The sequence below is a fragment of the Drosophila subobscura genome, chromosome E (genome assembly GCF_008121235.1).
Source record: "Drosophila subobscura isolate 14011-0131.10 chromosome E, UCBerk_Dsub_1.0, whole genome shotgun sequence".
Lineage (NCBI taxonomy): Eukaryota > Metazoa > Arthropoda > Insecta > Diptera > Drosophilidae > Drosophila > Drosophila subobscura.
The window spans coordinates 18,346,133-18,362,711 of record NC_048531.1 but is presented as its reverse complement, the minus strand read 5'-3'; the positions used below and the strand labels follow the sequence as shown (position 1 = coordinate 18,362,711).

Genomic DNA, 16,579 nt, shown 5'->3' with positions numbered 1-16,579 from the left:
CAAATACTCGTAAATGAAATGCCAGCAAATGTAATTCCAGTAAATAATTGCCAAGGCTGCGTGATAAATGGCAATCGAAATAATTATTAGATCATTTTCACATGTGCAAATGTTTGCTGTTACCTCAAATTGCAATTCATTTATGCACAATTAACTAATAGTTTATGCGGCAGGGGGAGGAGCGATGGAACCATTGAAAGCCATTAAATATTATCAATGTGCTAAGTGAACACAAAATCAATGAGCACTCCCGAAAGCCAAGATGCTAAGACGATTATAATGATAATTTAGATGAGTGTGGCACATAATTGACAGGGACTCACTTGGCCGCTTCTTTGGCAGCCGTCAAGACAGCGGAAGATGCACAGATAAATATTATTGAACGTGGCATAAAAAACAAAAGAAAGTTCGTAAAAAACAAAAGAAGGCAAGGAACTGCGTGTGGTACATTCAAGACATAGATTTAGCAGATACAAGAGCGATGTTTCAGCTGTGGTTTGGGTGGGGCTACAATGAATGCTGGTAGTATGGAAATTACAAATGACATTTTGTGTGTCTTCGTTTTTGTCTCATTTTCGGGTGAGGCATTGTCGAATTGTTTTCAAATAGAAGCGAAAGACGCAGCACAGTGAAAGAAGAGAAAGGCAGAGGAATATTTTCCACTCGCATGCTGAAAAATGACTTTTTTCCTGTCATGAGTTGGCTGTTTTCTTGTTGCAATGTCGCATGAGTTTTGGGTTTTATTTTGTTCAATGTGTGAGTGTTCGGTTCTTAAATGTTGTATAATGTGGCTTCAATTATTTTACTTTTTTTGCTTATTTTTTCTGTGTGTTTTTGTGTTGGTGCTTTTATTTTTTAGATTGGTTTTCGTTTTGGTACATTACAATTTTTGGCTCCATGGCGCTTGGCTTCGTTGACTTCATTTTGCCCTACGTTTTAGGGGGTGTGTGGGGGGTTCTGCCTGCTCCAATCTTTCTCCTCTTCCCCTCTACGTTGTTGCTGGTAATTCAATTTGGATTTCGATTTGGGGTTTTAGTTGGGGTTTGCAGTTAACTGTCGACGACTGAATTCAATTTGTGGCTGCTTCTCGGTACTCGATTCTTCTCTTTTTCTGCTTTAATTATCCTCCTCCTGCCCCATTTTCGTGTTTAACGTTTACATTGGAATTCCTTTGTTTTGTTGTTATTTATTTTACATTTATTTATTATCTTTTATTATATTTTATTGTTCATTTGCACTGTTGTTTTGTTTGCTTTGCTTTGTCCGTGCGAAACCGTTTTGTTCTCGTTTCAATTTTCATTCGAGCTGCGAAAATGTTTGTGGACGCCTCTCTATCTCTGTCTCTCTTTCTCTTTCTCTTGCGCCCTCTGTCTCTCTTTTGTTTGGTGTTTATTTCGATTGAATTGATTTTCGGGTTTGGTTTGGTTTATTATTTACTAATAAAATGCATGTAAGTCAGTCCGTCGTTTCACAATTTTTATTTTTATTTTTGTTTATAATTTATTTCATGGTTTTTGCGTTTAACTCTGCAAAATTGTCGGGGAATTAAAATCGAATAAATGAAGACCATAAACACTTGTAATTCACACGCACACGGACACGGAAAACCAATTACGCTTGCAGCGGAATGTTGCACCCATCTGTGGCAGCAACTGGCAGACGAATGCTGCTGCCAGTTACTGTGTTACTGCTGCTGCTGCTGCTGATGCTGCACAACAAGTGCATGTGGCAGACGGACGACCAACGACCAAGACCGCACCCTCCAAACCCAACTGCCACGCCTTTTGCTGCGACAGTTTTTGCTGTCCATTAGGCACACGCATACACCCACACACACACAGAGTCGCAGACTAACACACACACAGACTAGAGGCAGACTAAACTGTTAGCTTATGTTGAAAGAAATTGTAGTTGGAAATTCGTTCAATCCCCGATTGCGGACTTGCGATGTACGAGAGTAAGTTGCTCGCTCGTGCACACGGGCGCTTGGCGCTCAGAGGAAAAGACAACTTGATCACAGCATGGAAAATGTTCAACTGACCGAGGCAAACGGACGCGTCGTCCGCCGGAGAAGCGCTCCGGCTGCTGCTTGGATGCTAGGCCGCTGCTGAAGCCAACCGGAGGCCGCTGCTTTATCAGTTCGTGGCGCTCGTGCTGTGCTTGTGCTTGGCACTCGGTCGGCTCGCGAAGCGTTCGGGTTCGGGCTTTGGGTGCTTCGCTCGTGCTTTGGGTTTGAGCTCGTGCTTGTTTCGCTGCCTCGCGCAAGTCACGAGACAGCGGCAGAGGCAGAGCAGCAGCAAGGGCAGTGACAGAAGCAGCGGCAGCGACTGAGCAGCGACAGAGCAGCAGCAGCAGCATCCGCAAGGGAAGCAACATGTTGGACGCATCCTTGGCTGCTGTTGGCTCGCTTTGAGTGGAACTCAAACTTTGTGGTTGTGTCGTCACGTGTTGCACGCTGGCATTGAGAGCGAGTGAAAGCTCCCTACGCCTCGCCTCGCCTCGTTTTCGTTTTCGATTTTGGTTTGTTTTGTTTGCCTACGCCCTACGCGATGCGATGCGATGCGATGGGCTGCCATGCCCCCTACGCGCTGCTTATGGCTGCTCTTCTGTAGCGGCGGCCTCGTTCGAGTACGCTGAATATCCTTCGGAACGGAAATTATGCATGAGCGGGATATGTATTACTCTACAACATCGAACAATGGGAATACACGACTCCCCATGCCATTCCCCGTGCTTTTCTTTTGAGCTTAGCCCTAGCTTTTCATCAGCATTTGGTAATTGAAGGCTGTGTTTGTTTTGCCTCCCGTCTTCGCCTTACCGTTACCTGATACCCAACCAACACCCCTGGGCACACTCCCACCCGCCGTCGCTCACTCACTTTATTCCGCTACCTGCCTTGACTCACTCTCTTTACAGCTCTCTCTCTCTGTCTCTCTCTTTCTTCGGCGCCCACTGATGCCGATGGATAGCAAAGTTTTTCGGTTATTCTCGAAGGTGCATTCACACATGGCTGCCTCGCAGTTGTAAAAGAAGAGGGGGGAGAGTGAGAGCGGGGGGGTTTTATCTCCGCTCGTAATGCAATTATGCAATGCCTGCTGGCGGCACTTCTTTTGGTAATAATCAGCACTTTGCCGTTCAAAGCAGTACACAAAGTCGCTCAAGTCGCTAAAGCAGTTGCCAGTGCACCGCTTTACCATCCCCGCTCCCCTCTCCCCTACTTTCTTCTACATGTTTCCAAGCATTGCTATTATTATTACACGCGTCTGCTGCTCACTCGCAAATTTATGCACTTTATTAATAAAGTTTTGCGACCCAGACAGAGCGGAAACACAACGAAAAAACCGGACAAGCCTCCTCCAAAACAATTAAACAAAAATGTTGTGGGGCCTTAAAAAGTTGAGGGGCAAACATTTGAATGCACACTAAAAAGGGGCAACCAAGAAAAGTGTGGCAGAGTTTTGGCTGTTCCCAAATGAAACCTTTTTGGGCAACAAAGTTTCCTGTGGATGCTGGATTTGGCTTTGCTGCGGAAACATTTACTGCGTGAAGGCTTAGAAAATGTAAATCAGTTCGAAGGCTAAACAAATGAGTGGAATAATTGCCACCAAACACGGCAGAAATTGATGAGAATTAATGTAAATTATGTGGAGATAAAAACGCAGCTAGAGAATGCCTAGAAAGCGGACCGCTCTGGACAAGAAATGTGACAAAAATCCTGCCAGAAAGTAGAGTAATAAATATAAAACAAAATTCCCAAACACTTTGTCTTCTTTGCAGTTTGAAACTATTTATTAAATGGCTTACAGCCCATTCCCGTTTCTACTTATTGTTTTTACCGCCACTTTGGCCGTTCTGGCCTTGTCCACTTTGCTGATTGCCGCCACCGCCGTTCGGTGGGTTTTTAGGACCATTCTGGGATTGCGGCGGACCGCCCTGGGCCAGGGCCACGGCCGACACCTGCTGGGGCCACTCAGACTGCAAAAAGACATTGGGGCTGACTGGCGTTCAAAGAGTTATCGTGAGCTCAAGCTCTTACCAGTCCCACGGCCAGGATGAGCAAAAGAATGCCAAAAAGTGCGAATTGCTTCATTTTGTAGTGGAAAATTGTAACTGCAGCAGAGTGGAGTCTGGCATCAGCTTTTATATGAATTTTCAGTTGTGTTCAAAGATTTCTATCGTTGTTTTTTTGTGACTGATTGCCGATCAAACAATTTGTCAATTAAAGTTGCGGTGCAGTTTTTGTGCTTTGCTTGCGTGTTTCTGGTCATTAAAACAAAATTAAATAAATTATAAACAAAAGCGCAGCGGCACTTGCCCGACACTTTCCCAGCTCAGATTTCGATTTAAGTTGATTTCAAATCATTAAATATTATGGCTGGGAAAAAACTTAACATTTTTCTATGACAAATTGATTTTTGAGCTGCATTTAATATTTAATAATTATTTTTATATTTTTATGAAATTTTGTCCTTGGCCAAAAACTGCTGGCATTTATTTTTGTTTTATTTATTATTTAAGTCGCGATTTTGTGTATTTTTTTGCGGTCTTTTTCATTTCAGGCACGAGCGGCAGCAGTCACTTGGCCCCTGCCCTGCCCTGCCCTGCCCCCACCTGTGCGCTATGCAAATCACCTTGGGGGCAGACATGGGCCTGGGCAAAGCAATTTCGCTTAGCATTTTGCAGCGCTGACTGGCAAAATGTCTACAGTTTCAGTTTGGGATTAAATTCTGCCAACGGTTAGCCAAACAGCAACAAGCAGAGGCACGAGCCAAAGGACGAGCCAAAGGACGAGCCAAAGGAGTAGGCGCAGGAGCTGAATTGCTAGTTGCTGGAAGACAAGAAGCCAACAAAAGGCAAGCCCCAAAACGCGCATGTAGAACTTCAATGCCGCACACACGCACACACACGTGTGTGTGTCTGTTGAGGTAATAAATATTCGCCATATTCTGGCGAAATATGAATATTGAATATGCCTCTGTGGCGGCTCCTCGTCTGGCAGAGCCAACCGCAAGCGAATGGCTGAAAAACGCTCCAAAAACCGTCAAGCGTGAGGCTATAAAAAGGCCATTGTAAAGGCAGGAAGGAAGGGAAGGAAGGAAGGATGTGTGTGTGTGTGTGTGTGTGTGGCCAGGGGCAAGTGCAAGAGCTAAAACCGAGCAGAGCCAGAGCCAGAGCCAGCGTAGTGGCAGTCCTTGCCACCAGCATACATTGTGGATGAGCAGCACTAATGAAGTTTCGGGCTCGTCCTTTCACAGCTGGCTGCCTCATTGTTTGACTTTGACTTTGCCTGGGCACTCTGCACTCCGTGCCACACCACACCTTACACTTGCCACAGCTGCTAGTGCTGCCTGTCCTGGCAACGCTTCTCGTTTTCAGTTTGGTTACTCACGAATGTTTGTTCAGCCAACATTGGCTGCTGCCCCTCCCCAGTGCTCGGTCCTTCCCGCTTTTGGTCTTTTATGATCCCGCCAGCCTATTTATTTATGTTTATAATAGGATTTTTATCAAAACTTTTCTGCCGAATTCATTCTGTGATGAGCATTTAAAAGGCAGAGCAGGGGCAGGGCAGGGAGGGAGACACGAACCCGCAGCGCACTTTTGGCGTTTGTCTTTTGACACGCCCAATGCCCACGCAACTTTCTATGACAACCGCCTGCCCGCGACACCCACTGCCAGCTCCCAGACCTCCCACTCATAATAGAGACTGAGACTGAGACTAAGCCTGGGCCTGGGCACTGCCTGAAAGCGGTGGCAAACTTGGAAGCTTAGAAAGAGATCTGCATGGGAGATGTGCTGGCAAAAGGTGGATTCAAATGTAGTTCCTGCTCATAAGAAAGATCCTGCATGAGGCGCGGATCCTTATCATGCCTGGACATACATTAAAAATGCTTCAAAATATTCCTTAAATGATTCCCTGCACGTTTCAGTGGGTATTCTGATGTGCCTTTTCCTTGCTCTTCAGTTTGCCAGCAGCCAAAAGTTTTTGTTTTTCCGCAACCGAAACCAAAACCGAAACTAAATAATTGCCAAATATTTGCGCAAGTTTTTGGGCTCGTGGCGGGGCGGGGCGGGGCATTCATCTCATTATGATTTCACACTGCCGCTGGACTTGGTTCCCATTTTTGTGGCTGCTGCTGCTGCTTCAGGTGCTGCGGCACTTAGAGGGGGGGAGTGTTGGCTGATTAGCTCTCAAAGTGAAGTACTCCACGGCCCGTGCCCTTTGCCTTTGTTTGAGCTGAAGTGGAGAAGTGTAGAAGTGGAGAGCAGCGCTCAACTGATTATAAAAGCCTGTCTAATTCTGTCCAAATTTGCTGCTTAAACATGGCCAATTTAATTTCGGACATGCCCCGTCAGGCACTTTGCCAAGAAGCAAGACACTGCCGCTGCCCGCTGGCTCTCCTCTTCTCTGCAATTAAGTCAAGGACCAACCGAAAGTCAAGGAGGAGGCAGTCGGCAGTCCTCCGAGTTAACTATTTAAAAGTGCATTGCTCTAAATGCCCCACAGAGTGCATTTGATTGAATGAACTATTCATCAGCCAACATGGCGAGGCAATCGTCAAGGCTTACAGTCCGAAAACTATATAGAAATTGCTTTGAAATGAATGCGATGACTGATGGACAGACCTACAGACTAATGCAAATACCCAGCGTAGTGCGCAGAGTGGCAAAGGACGGGGGCAGGGGCAGGAACTTTTCAAAGCCTCATTAATCATGGCCAGAGTTCAGAGAGAGAGACTTAATCCGAGTGCCAGGGGGTTGGGCTGTCCCATAAGCCTTTGTAGGAGCTGTCGATATTTGTTTTTGGGTTTTGCTGCTGCGCAAATTGTGATGGAAACTGAGGATGACAAAAGTTGTGGCTCTGCCCGCAGCCAGGCTGGAGTCGGGCAGGAGTCTCCTGCCGCTCGCTGTCTATGTGGAAATATGTTTTATCATATTTGTTTGGAATGCTTTGCATTTTTCGTGCAGCTTGTGGTTAACAACACACGCACACACACACACACACACACACAGCACACACACACACTCACGTAGAGGGACATTTCCTTTGTCTCTGTTGACTCGGTCCAAGTTTTCCTTTTTCTTTTAGGTCTGCAGGAAGCGGGACAGGAGTGGCGTGGCTGGAGCTGGAGCTGTAGCTGGCTCACTTGGCAAAATACTGTAAATATTTTTAATTCTTTGCCAGCGCCAGAGCGCCAGAGGGCCAGCGGCATTTTTCAGCTTTTAAGCTAAAGCTATGATAATAATTTGGTCCCTTGAAATACTTGCGGCTCAGCAAATGGCAGAGAGAGAGGCAGAGGCGGCTGCGTGTGCCTCTGTCCATGGGGCATGGGCAATCGGAATGCCTTTTGTGGTCCGCAGTAACATCGTCGGCGTGTTGATTAAGCACAAGAGGGTGGCAGGGGGGTAGCTGCTGGGTGACAGCTGAAGCTGGAGTCGCAGCCTGAGCCCTGCCTGGCCCTGCCACAAAGTGTAGCCCTGCAAGTGGATAATAACTGACGGCGCAACTATGCGCATTTGTTTTGTTTTCTTTTGTTTTGTTTTGTTGTGCGGCAACGTAATGAAACAACAGCCAGAGTCAGAGCCAGAGTCAGAGCCAGAGCCACAGTCAGGCGAACCCAAAAAATGACAACGCACAGCGCGAGCGGGCGAGCAAGTGAGTGCCGCGGGCAGGACAACAGCCAGGACTCTCTCTCTGCCAAGGAAATTGCGTGCATTGTGGGGAAAAAGTTTGCGGTGCGCGTCATCAGCGTGGCGAGAGAGAGAGCGGGCTGGGGCTGGGCTTTGTAGCTGCTTTGTCATTGCCGCAGATTTAGCTTAAGAAATTCATAACTGCATTTCACATTTTCCACGTTGTGCACAACGTGAATGTGCAGCCGGCAAGCAGTGGCCAGCATGAAGGGTTAGCCAGAGGGAGGAGCAGCGGGCACAGGAAACAGGAAACCTCGCCTCGGCCGCCATTCAACGTTGTAGGTGGATAAATTGAAACGCCAACAATGGCACGGCTGAAACTCGAATCACGACACGCGGCAATTGAAATTCCACGGAAAAACAAATCTTTGAGCATCGAAAGGCACAAAGGTAATCGAAGCAGGGCAGAAACTAACACTGCCAGGAGAACTTTTTAAGAGAAAATAGGAACTAAAAATAATATGACAGAGATTCCCGCTGCACCTCGCACACTTTTTTCGCTTGTGCGTTCGAGCATTTGGGCCCACGGTGCGGGCAGGCGGCGTGAGGCCTGCCAGAGCCAACACACAAATTAGTTTGAAAACCAGGCATTGTCACGCTGCGCTGGCGCCCATTGTGCTGCAGCCAGACCGCAGCTACCCCGCTTAAGTGCGTCGCCTTGGAAAAAAGGGAGCAGCAAAGAGTGGGGGGAGGGAGCAGGCACAGCTGCTGCGTGTTCACATTTAACTACCTTTAGACCCGCCAAGCTGCAGCTGTTCTTGGAGCCTCAGCCTCCTTCTAATCAACGTCTAATTAATTTTCACGCCAGCTCTTAATGAAGGCGGCAAGTGGGGCGTGGCCAATGCATGATTGATGGCTGATCATTTGGCGCGTGGTGGCACAAATCCAAAATCAAATCGAGCAGCAGCCCAAACCCAAATATCATTGGGGTGGCATGCAACCTTAAGCTGCAACATAAAGCAGTAAGAACAGCAGCAACAGTCTTGGTATTGGTATTGGTTTTCGGTGTGTGTGTCTGTGTGTTTGTGTGAGATGCAACATGTGATACATGTGTCCTAGTTCCGCATCCGTTACTGCGTTGTTATGCAACACAATGGCACACATAAATGCAAGCTCAAGGCAGCAGCAGCAGCAGCGAAAGTGGGTAAAGGGGCGGGCGTAGGTTCGAGCGACTTCCTTTGAGTGAAAGCCACAAAAGCAACTCAAGCTCAAAAGCTCTGCTCGGTGAGCTTCATATAACAGCGTGTAGAACAAACGCAAAAGCTTAAACACTAAAGGGAACTTGCACAGCCGCGCGATAGAGCGAAAGCTTTGCTCAACTTGCGCAAGCTTTTGCGAGCAGGAGAAACGTAAACATGGCAGTGCCTGCAACGGGGAATAAGTAAGAACTTTCTGAGCATATTCGCGGGTACCCAAAATTGGAAATCCCTTCCTGAAGATTTTTCGAGGAGCAACTGAGAGTGTAACTTCGATTTAACCGAAGTTTTCTTTGCTATAAATATTTCTTTTGTTTCTTTTTGCTGTAAATTTTCTTAGTGGTTGTTTGTTTGGTGCTTGTTTTGTACTTACATTTCGTTTTGTATAGTTCTATAGTTGAAATATAACGAAACAAAATACAATACACACGGCATTAGATATGTGATCGTATCGCAGAGATGAGGAATTACATATATCGATTATTGGATATACAGAAATGTTTGTGTGTCTGTGTCTGTTCTATGTTTGTATTTACAAATGTCTGTTTCTGCTGCGGATAATAACGTTGCGCGAATAAATATTTGTATCTATATTTTATAACTTGTTCCATTAGCTTTTCATCTAACTTAATTAATACTTTATAGAGGATAAATTGCGGGTAACTGCATGGCAGGCATGGATATACGAGTACTTTTGTATTGTCAAAAGGGGCAGATAAGCATTTTTAGCAGGTTTTGGTATTTATCAACACTGAACAACGATCTCTCTGCACTTACCCATATCATCGATGATCGGTGCCATGCGCAACGTTACACCAATCAGCATGAGGCACATGAGCAGCAGCAAACAAGCGGTGGCAATGATGGTCCAACGTGCGCGCTTCGATAAATCGTGTGGATCAATTACCTGCAGGGAAAATAAAACTCTAGCATTAATAAGTAACCCTTTTTAGGTTAGTTTTTGTTGTTTTTACCTTAATAACCTCCGTGTCCAAGTCCTGTACAAGTATTTTGGGTTTTTTGTGCCGATGACGCTTTTTGTGGCGATGCCTGGGAATGGGAAAATACAATTAATTTGAGGATATGGCTAAAGCTAACGTTTTCCAACACTGGTAGCTGTTTTCTTTGCCAGAAACAAGGAAAATCTCAGCATCAGCTATCCTTTAATGATTAAATTGAGGAGAATTCTGACTAAATCGAACGTTTGCCAACGCTGGATATTGTTGTTTGAGCAAAATCTCTGCAACAGCTGGAGCTTAATGCTAACATTGAGCAGAATTTGCAATAAATCAATCTGATGATTGGATTGGATCAAGCTTACTTTGAGGTTATGGCTAAACCTAATGTTTACCAACACTGAAAACTGTTTTCTTTCTATAAGCAGAAACTCTGCCTCAGCTATCACCTAATGTAATCATTATCGAGTCGAATTTTCACATTAATCTGTCTAGGGGACCCTAATCCCTCACTACCCACAATCAACCCCACGCTGGTTTATCTCCCCATCCACACACACACAGATACACACACACACACATGCGAATATATGTTCTTGCTCTACCTGCAAACAGAAGCTTAAACATATTTGCCCTATTTCCGTTTGGGTTTTGCAAAACTTCCGCATTACAAAGCTGCCGCAATTTCCCCTCAACGAGGGCCAAACCCAGCACCCAGCAGCCACCTCCTGCCACCCCTCAGCATCGCATAACGAAGAACAACATGCCGACAACCATTGCTGGATTTTTTGCAACGGAAGTTGCCTCCTGGCAATGGAGCAACAGAAAAAGAGAGAGAGGAGCAGCAGGCGAAGCAGCAGCAGCAAAAATAACAACTTGCGGCAGGCTGCACATTGGGTTGACAGTCAGGGCCAGCCACCCACAGACCGTGCCACCTACTGCCACCCACTGCTCCAACTGTTTGCACAAAAGCTTGTCAATCAATTTTTGTCTGCTCAGTGTCACCCACCTCCACCCCCAGGGAGCAGGCTGACTGCCACATTAGGGGCATTATCTGGCCCATGTCCAATCGTCCAATCGCCAGGACATTTATTAGTGCAGCTCAAGGCCATCAGCGGGCCCCTTTGTTGCCGTTGCACCTGTCCAAGCAAGCATCCATCGGCTGGACAATTATTTATGTGCTCTCTGATCATTTCTCAAATCAAGCAATGGGCAGCAAGCGCTTTGTCCTCGTCTTGAAAGGATTTAAAGACTAACCCAAAGAGGGGGAGCACAAGAGGAACGAAGAGGGGAGGGACACAAAGAGATTTTCCAACTGGACTGCCCCGAAATGGACTCTCACCGATGCTTGCGCCGATGTCGCTGATGACCGCCGGGCACCATCTGCTCAAGGTCGTCGATTTTATCAGCATCAGTGTCCAGATCCAGCTCCATGTCCAGCTGCAGGTCGCAGGGTGAGTCCGCGCCGTAGGGGCATTGTCTGTGGGGGGAGCAGGAGTCGGAGGCAAAGGATAATAAATGACATTAGCTGTGAGTCGTTTCCCTTTAGTGTGCCTGGACTTACATGGACTGCGAGCCGGGTGCGAGGCCGAGCACGTGCACATATTGCTGTAGGCCACTGGGCGTGGGGTAGACCAGCGCTGGGTCCGAGCAGCGGTGATGGCGCTCTAAGAGGAAGATAAATGCTGAATGATTGAAGCAGCTTTACGGGAGTGCCGAGTGCTCTTTGGCCACTTACTGTACTTCCGCTTCCGTCGTCGGTACTCGTCATCGCTGCCCGTGCTCTGAGCTGCCATCGCAGTCGTAGCGGCTGAGGGCAGCGCGGCTTTGTAGCCCTGTGCCTGTCCCTGTCCTTGACTCTGACTCTGTGCGTGCTTCTCTTTTGCCGTCTTGGCCGCACTGCAGCAGCCCGTGGGCGCCACACTGGAGCCCGTCGAAGTGGACGTCATTCGGTGCAGCTTCTCCTGTGCCAGCACCGGGGCAGGCCTTGCCCTGACTCCGCCGTTCTCCATAGGAATGATCACCGCGCCTGTGGCCACTGCTGGCCGCACATTCAGCAGTCCGGTGCTGCGCGACTTCAGCCGCTCCTGCTCCCTGCCTGCCGCCGATGTGGGCGTATTCGCGTAGCTGGGCGTGGCGTGCAGCGACTGTGAGTCGCTCTGGGCCAGCACCGTGCTGACAGTCACATTGGCGCTGTCCTCCGAGGTGTTTTGGCGGGAGAAGTAGCGCGCGTAGGCCGCTCCCTCGAAGTCGCTGGCCGCCAGCCCAGCGCTGTCCGTGCAGGAGATTTGCTTGGGCAGCAGCCGCTTGCGTTGTGGCAGCAGCACGGGTGCCGGAGCGGGTGCGGGTTCAATCTCCACGGCCACATGGGGCGGCGGCGGGGGCGCAGGTTGCATGGCCAGACTGGAGGGAACATTGATGTGCAGGCGCTGTGGAGAGACACAAGAGATTAGCTGGAGGAACAGCGAGATGTGGACCCCCTACTCACCGCTTGTTGTGGTGCTGGCAGCGGAAAGGAGCGCACCACATGCCGCGGAAAGATCGGACTGCATTGGGCACTGATCGACTTGGCCTCCAGGATGCGCAGCCGCTTGGCCAGTCGCAGGCGCTCCCGCGTGTCCGCATCGGCAATGATTTCGGCACCGCCAAAGCTGACGGTGCAGCGGGAGCTGGAGTAGGAGAGGCTCTCGATGCTGCCGCGCAGCGAGGCGGTCAGACTGTCATCCGCCAGCGTGGAGCTGTGCAGCACGCCGCCACGCTCCGCAGTTATCACCGTGGCAGTTGCTGTGGCAGTCGTCGAGGTATTATCATAGCCGGCACCCACCGGCGGCAGTAGTTCCGACTCGCCGTTGGTCGTTGTGGAATGTTTGGCCGAGCGCAGAGCCCGTCGTCTGTCCTGTTCCTCCTCGTCCTCGGAGCTGCCGGAGCGCCGTGGCGGGGGCTCCACCTTGGCTGGGGTGTGCGTGTGGGTTTGGGCGTGGACCAGCAGGCTGTGGCTGTGCCTGGCTTGGGCCTGGCCTGGCCCCGCGGCAGATGAGGTGCTCAGCGAGTTGCTGGCCAGGCTATCCTCCAGCGGCTCCGCGCTCTTCCCGAGGCAGGGCAGCGACGCGTTCACCGAACCCGAAGCCACTTCGATGTCATCCTGCGGCTTGCCTTTGCCTTTGGGTTTTGTTTTTGCTTTGGTTGTGGTTGTGGCTGCTGCAGCTGGCTGCTCCGCGGGTGCTGATTCCTCCTCCCGGCTGCCCCGTCTTCCGCCGCCAAAGAGTTTGCGGGGCAGAAAGATGCGACCAATGGACTTGCGTTTCTTGGCCCGCTTGGCACGCTTGTGCTCCTCGTAGTCACGCTTCAGGGCCTGCATCTTGTGCTCCACCAAGGTGCTGAAGACCGCCTCGTAGGTGAGGGCACGCTGCAGATCCAGCAGGATGTCATTCGTGGAGACGGCCTTGTCGATTTTGGTTAAGAGTCGCAGCGACTCCTGGCCCCCATGCCCGCTGGCGCCACTGTTGCTATCCTCCGCGTCTGCCATGATGCGGATGGGCGACTCTTTGCCTCTCCTCAATGGTTGGGCGCTCTCTCTGTTTGCTGTTGTTGCTCTGCCACTTGTTTGCGACTATTTGCATCCTCCTCGACGCGTTGACGTTGACGTTCTCGTTGACACGTTGATCGGTTTGTCCTCGAGCCGTGCCTCCTGCTTCTGCTGCTGCTGCTGCCACCCGTCATCTGGCTGGGGCTGAGGGGTTTGGTGTCACCGTTGGCAGCGCCGCATCTCCTCCACGGCTGCCTGTGTTCTGCTGCTGCTCCTCCTCTTCTTTTTGTACTTTTTTTTCGTCAATTGCCTTTTCAATGGAGCTTCCCTTTTGTGTGTCACCCGCCGATGGCTTCGTAAGTGGCGCTTACCGGCAACGGGCTGCAGCACGGCAACTGGCAACTGGCACCTGCAACAACGGCAACAAGATATTAGATTCTCGCCAATTCAACGACTCAATAGACAATCATCGCATTCAATCCCCCATTCCGTATCATGCCAGGCACAGACCCTCACTCTGCCAGCCCATCAATAGTCAAGGACGCAAAAGGCTGGGCTGTGGAGCAGGGGGAGGCCACGTTTGCCAATAGTTTTGCTCACTTCTCTGGCTATGGCTCCTGGCTCGTGCTCGCGTCTGCCTCCATTATTCATGAGTGTAACAGATTTCTACTTGTTGCACGCACACCCACCCAACCCAACACAGACACAGACACACCCACACAGAGAGACAGTAGCACACCCACTCTGTCATATGTGCATACGCATAAAAGCCATTCTCCTCCGTTGAGTGCGCCAGTGATGCGGCGACTTTTTCTTGGCAGTATTCCAGCACGCTTTAGGTGTTTAAATGTGTGTGTTTAAAATACTTTTTAGGTTATTTCAAAGCATAGATATGTCCTTTCGTGCGAGAACAATATGAAACCCATATAAAGCCCATAGAAAACTGTAGAATTTATAAATTCCCAACTTCGAAGCCAAATAAGCAAATATAAAGCTAACTTAAAACAGCAAAATGCAAGCCAAGCGAGCATCACTGATTCAGCGAGTGCCGCTGTGTGCCAGAGTGGTATGGTGGGCGGGGAGTAGCGGTATCAATAACGAAGCTGAAGCTGAGCTTACTGCCCGCCCTATCTCTTACTCTCTCTCCCACTCTGTTTGTGTGCTTGTGTGTGTGTGTGCATTGCATCTGCTTTATCTTGTGTGGATGTGCGCCCCGCCTGTACTGGGTGCCTAGGGAGCTTGTGCCGCCGACAGGTCTCCCTCATGGCCTCCATTGCGCTTTCTACGGCTCTTACAAACACACAAAAAGAAATATGTATAAATACATATGAATGTAATGTATGTATGTGTGTCTGCCTGCTTCCAAATAAAAACTACAATGGAAATGGATATTGTTTTCATTTCCGCAGTTCATAGTCAGAGCCATAGCCGTTGTACCCCCACCCCCCACCCCACTGTAGTGTAACCGTTGTCGCTGCCATTGCCATAGCATGATGGTGTGCCGTAAACGCTGCCGTTCTCGTTTCTGTTGTGTTGTCGTGCACGCTGTTGCAGGCGCAGTCATGTTCATGCATTTCATGCAAATGACACACAAAAGGGACGCCACAATGGGTGCCAGCAAACAGCACCAGCACCAAAGCAGAGATGATTAAATGCAAAATACGAATAGAAAAAAAGTAAAAATGGCAAAGAACATGTCCAAGGCGGGTCCCACCCCACACGCTCAACTAAATACCATGTGGCGCAGTGGCTAATTAAACGTTATGGCTGAGTAATAGAAAAAGTTTGAAGCCGCCAGTTTGCATAAATTTCCGTTGACTGAATTAACAGAGTCAGGCCCGGACCCAGTCCCAGTCCCAGCCTCAGCCACATCCTCCAGCAGTCAAAGTCGCACACAGCACACACAGAACACAGAGAAAAATAAACGAGCGGAAATCTAATATTCATAGTTGATCCCATTAGGGTTAGGGGTGCGGGTTGAGGTTTAGCCAATTTACAGCTTTACAGCTTTAAGCCATTTTTCGGGCCAGAGAGCAATCTGTGTGTTGACAGACAAAATTCTTGTAATAATAATTGTTGGAAAGCGGATTATCTCCACTCTGAACAAAGAGTACAATAAGGCAATCTCTAGGCAAACGAAAGAGAAAGCAAAAAGAAGCAGCAAAAGGGAGAAGGAGAGTAAGCAGTGAACACACACGCACACAAAGAGCACACAGCGAAACGTTTAAAAGTCAAAGTTAGCGATGCTTAGACTGAGACTCACCTTTATTAAACACACCTTGCCGTTAGCCAGGGCCGTCGCCAAGCCAGTCCCGCTGTCCGTCCCCCTCTTTCAGGCAATCCAAAAATAAATCATTCGAGGACATAAAGAGAAGCCAGGCAAAAATTATAACTGTTGCTGCTGCCGCAGCCGCAAATGTAAATAACAGTTAACAGCGGCAACAGCTGTCGTTTGTCTGCTGCTGCCGTCAACTGAGGCAGCGACAGCGACCAGAGCCAATGCTCAACAGTTGTGCAGAAGCAGAGCAAGAGCACAACAGAACAAGAGCGCGAGAACGCTGCGCCACTTCTGTTAACTAAGGCCTGGTTGTGCTGCTAAGGTGCGCATGTTAATGTTAATGTTAGGTCTGCTGCTGCTACTGCTGCTTGTTGCTTGCTGTGTAAACATTTTATCTCGTGTCTGTCCCATTTTCTCTTGCTGTTTGTGTGTGTGCGCGTACAACGGAACTTTTTAGCCAAAGTAGTTGACAGTTTTTTTCTGCATAAAACTTATGCGATTGTACCTATTTTGTAGTTTGTGCGAGTAGTTTTGCCTGCAAACTTGTCGTCCTGCCATCCTTCTGCTGGTGTCAATGACAGGCAGAACAGAAGATGTCTCGTAATTGCAGCAATATGCAAATTAGCTTGTAGTTAATGGATAAACAACTACAACCAGGAAGATCTCTACACTACATTTATTTTACAAATACATAAATGGAAACACAAACGGCAGAAATTGTGAAATTGTGTTCTCGAATGTTTCCCTTCAATTGGAAAATTATACGGACATGCAATAAACCAAATCCAACAACAAAGCAAAAACGCTATGTGCCGGACACCCATGATAATAAAGCACAAAATTCCGCTTCCGACGTTTGGCTGTGGCCTCGACCGTTATCCTGCCATAGTCCACACAGTGCCAACCATAAATATGTACATGCATATATAATTGT

General features: G+C 48.6%; 2 protein-coding genes across 4 annotated transcripts in view; both read right to left on the bottom strand.

Annotated features, from left to right (window-relative positions):
• LOC117890654 overlaps positions 1-16,579 on the bottom strand; it is a 61,998-nt gene that overhangs the window by 34,740 nt on the left and 10,679 nt on the right. The window contains exons 2-7 of one of the 3 annotated variants that reach the window (XM_034795621.1): positions 12,330-13,769; positions 11,580-12,270; positions 11,406-11,508; positions 11,184-11,321; positions 9,860-9,935; positions 9,663-9,792 (exon numbers count right to left, since the gene is read on the bottom strand). In XM_034795621.1, the coding sequence (XP_034651512.1) occupies positions 9,663-9,792; positions 9,860-9,935; positions 11,184-11,321; positions 11,406-11,508; positions 11,580-12,270; positions 12,330-13,367 (2,176 nt within the window). In that variant the 5' untranslated portion in view covers positions 13,368-13,769. Of the gene's footprint in view, positions 1-884; positions 1,207-9,662; positions 9,793-9,859; positions 9,936-11,183; positions 11,322-11,405; positions 11,509-11,579; positions 12,271-12,329; positions 13,777-16,579 lie in introns of those variants that run through there. The other 2 variants (XM_034795622.1, XR_004648590.1) reach the window with 2 other exon arrangements.
• Positions 3,768-4,127, bottom strand: LOC117890663. Its single transcript, XM_034795636.1, has 2 exons — positions 4,037-4,127; positions 3,768-3,975 (listed from the first exon to the last, which is right to left on the bottom strand). The coding sequence occupies exons 1-2, from the start codon at positions 4,088-4,090 to the stop codon at positions 3,820-3,822; spliced, it is 210 nt and encodes a 69-aa protein (XP_034651527.1). The 5' UTR covers positions 4,091-4,127; the 3' UTR covers positions 3,768-3,819.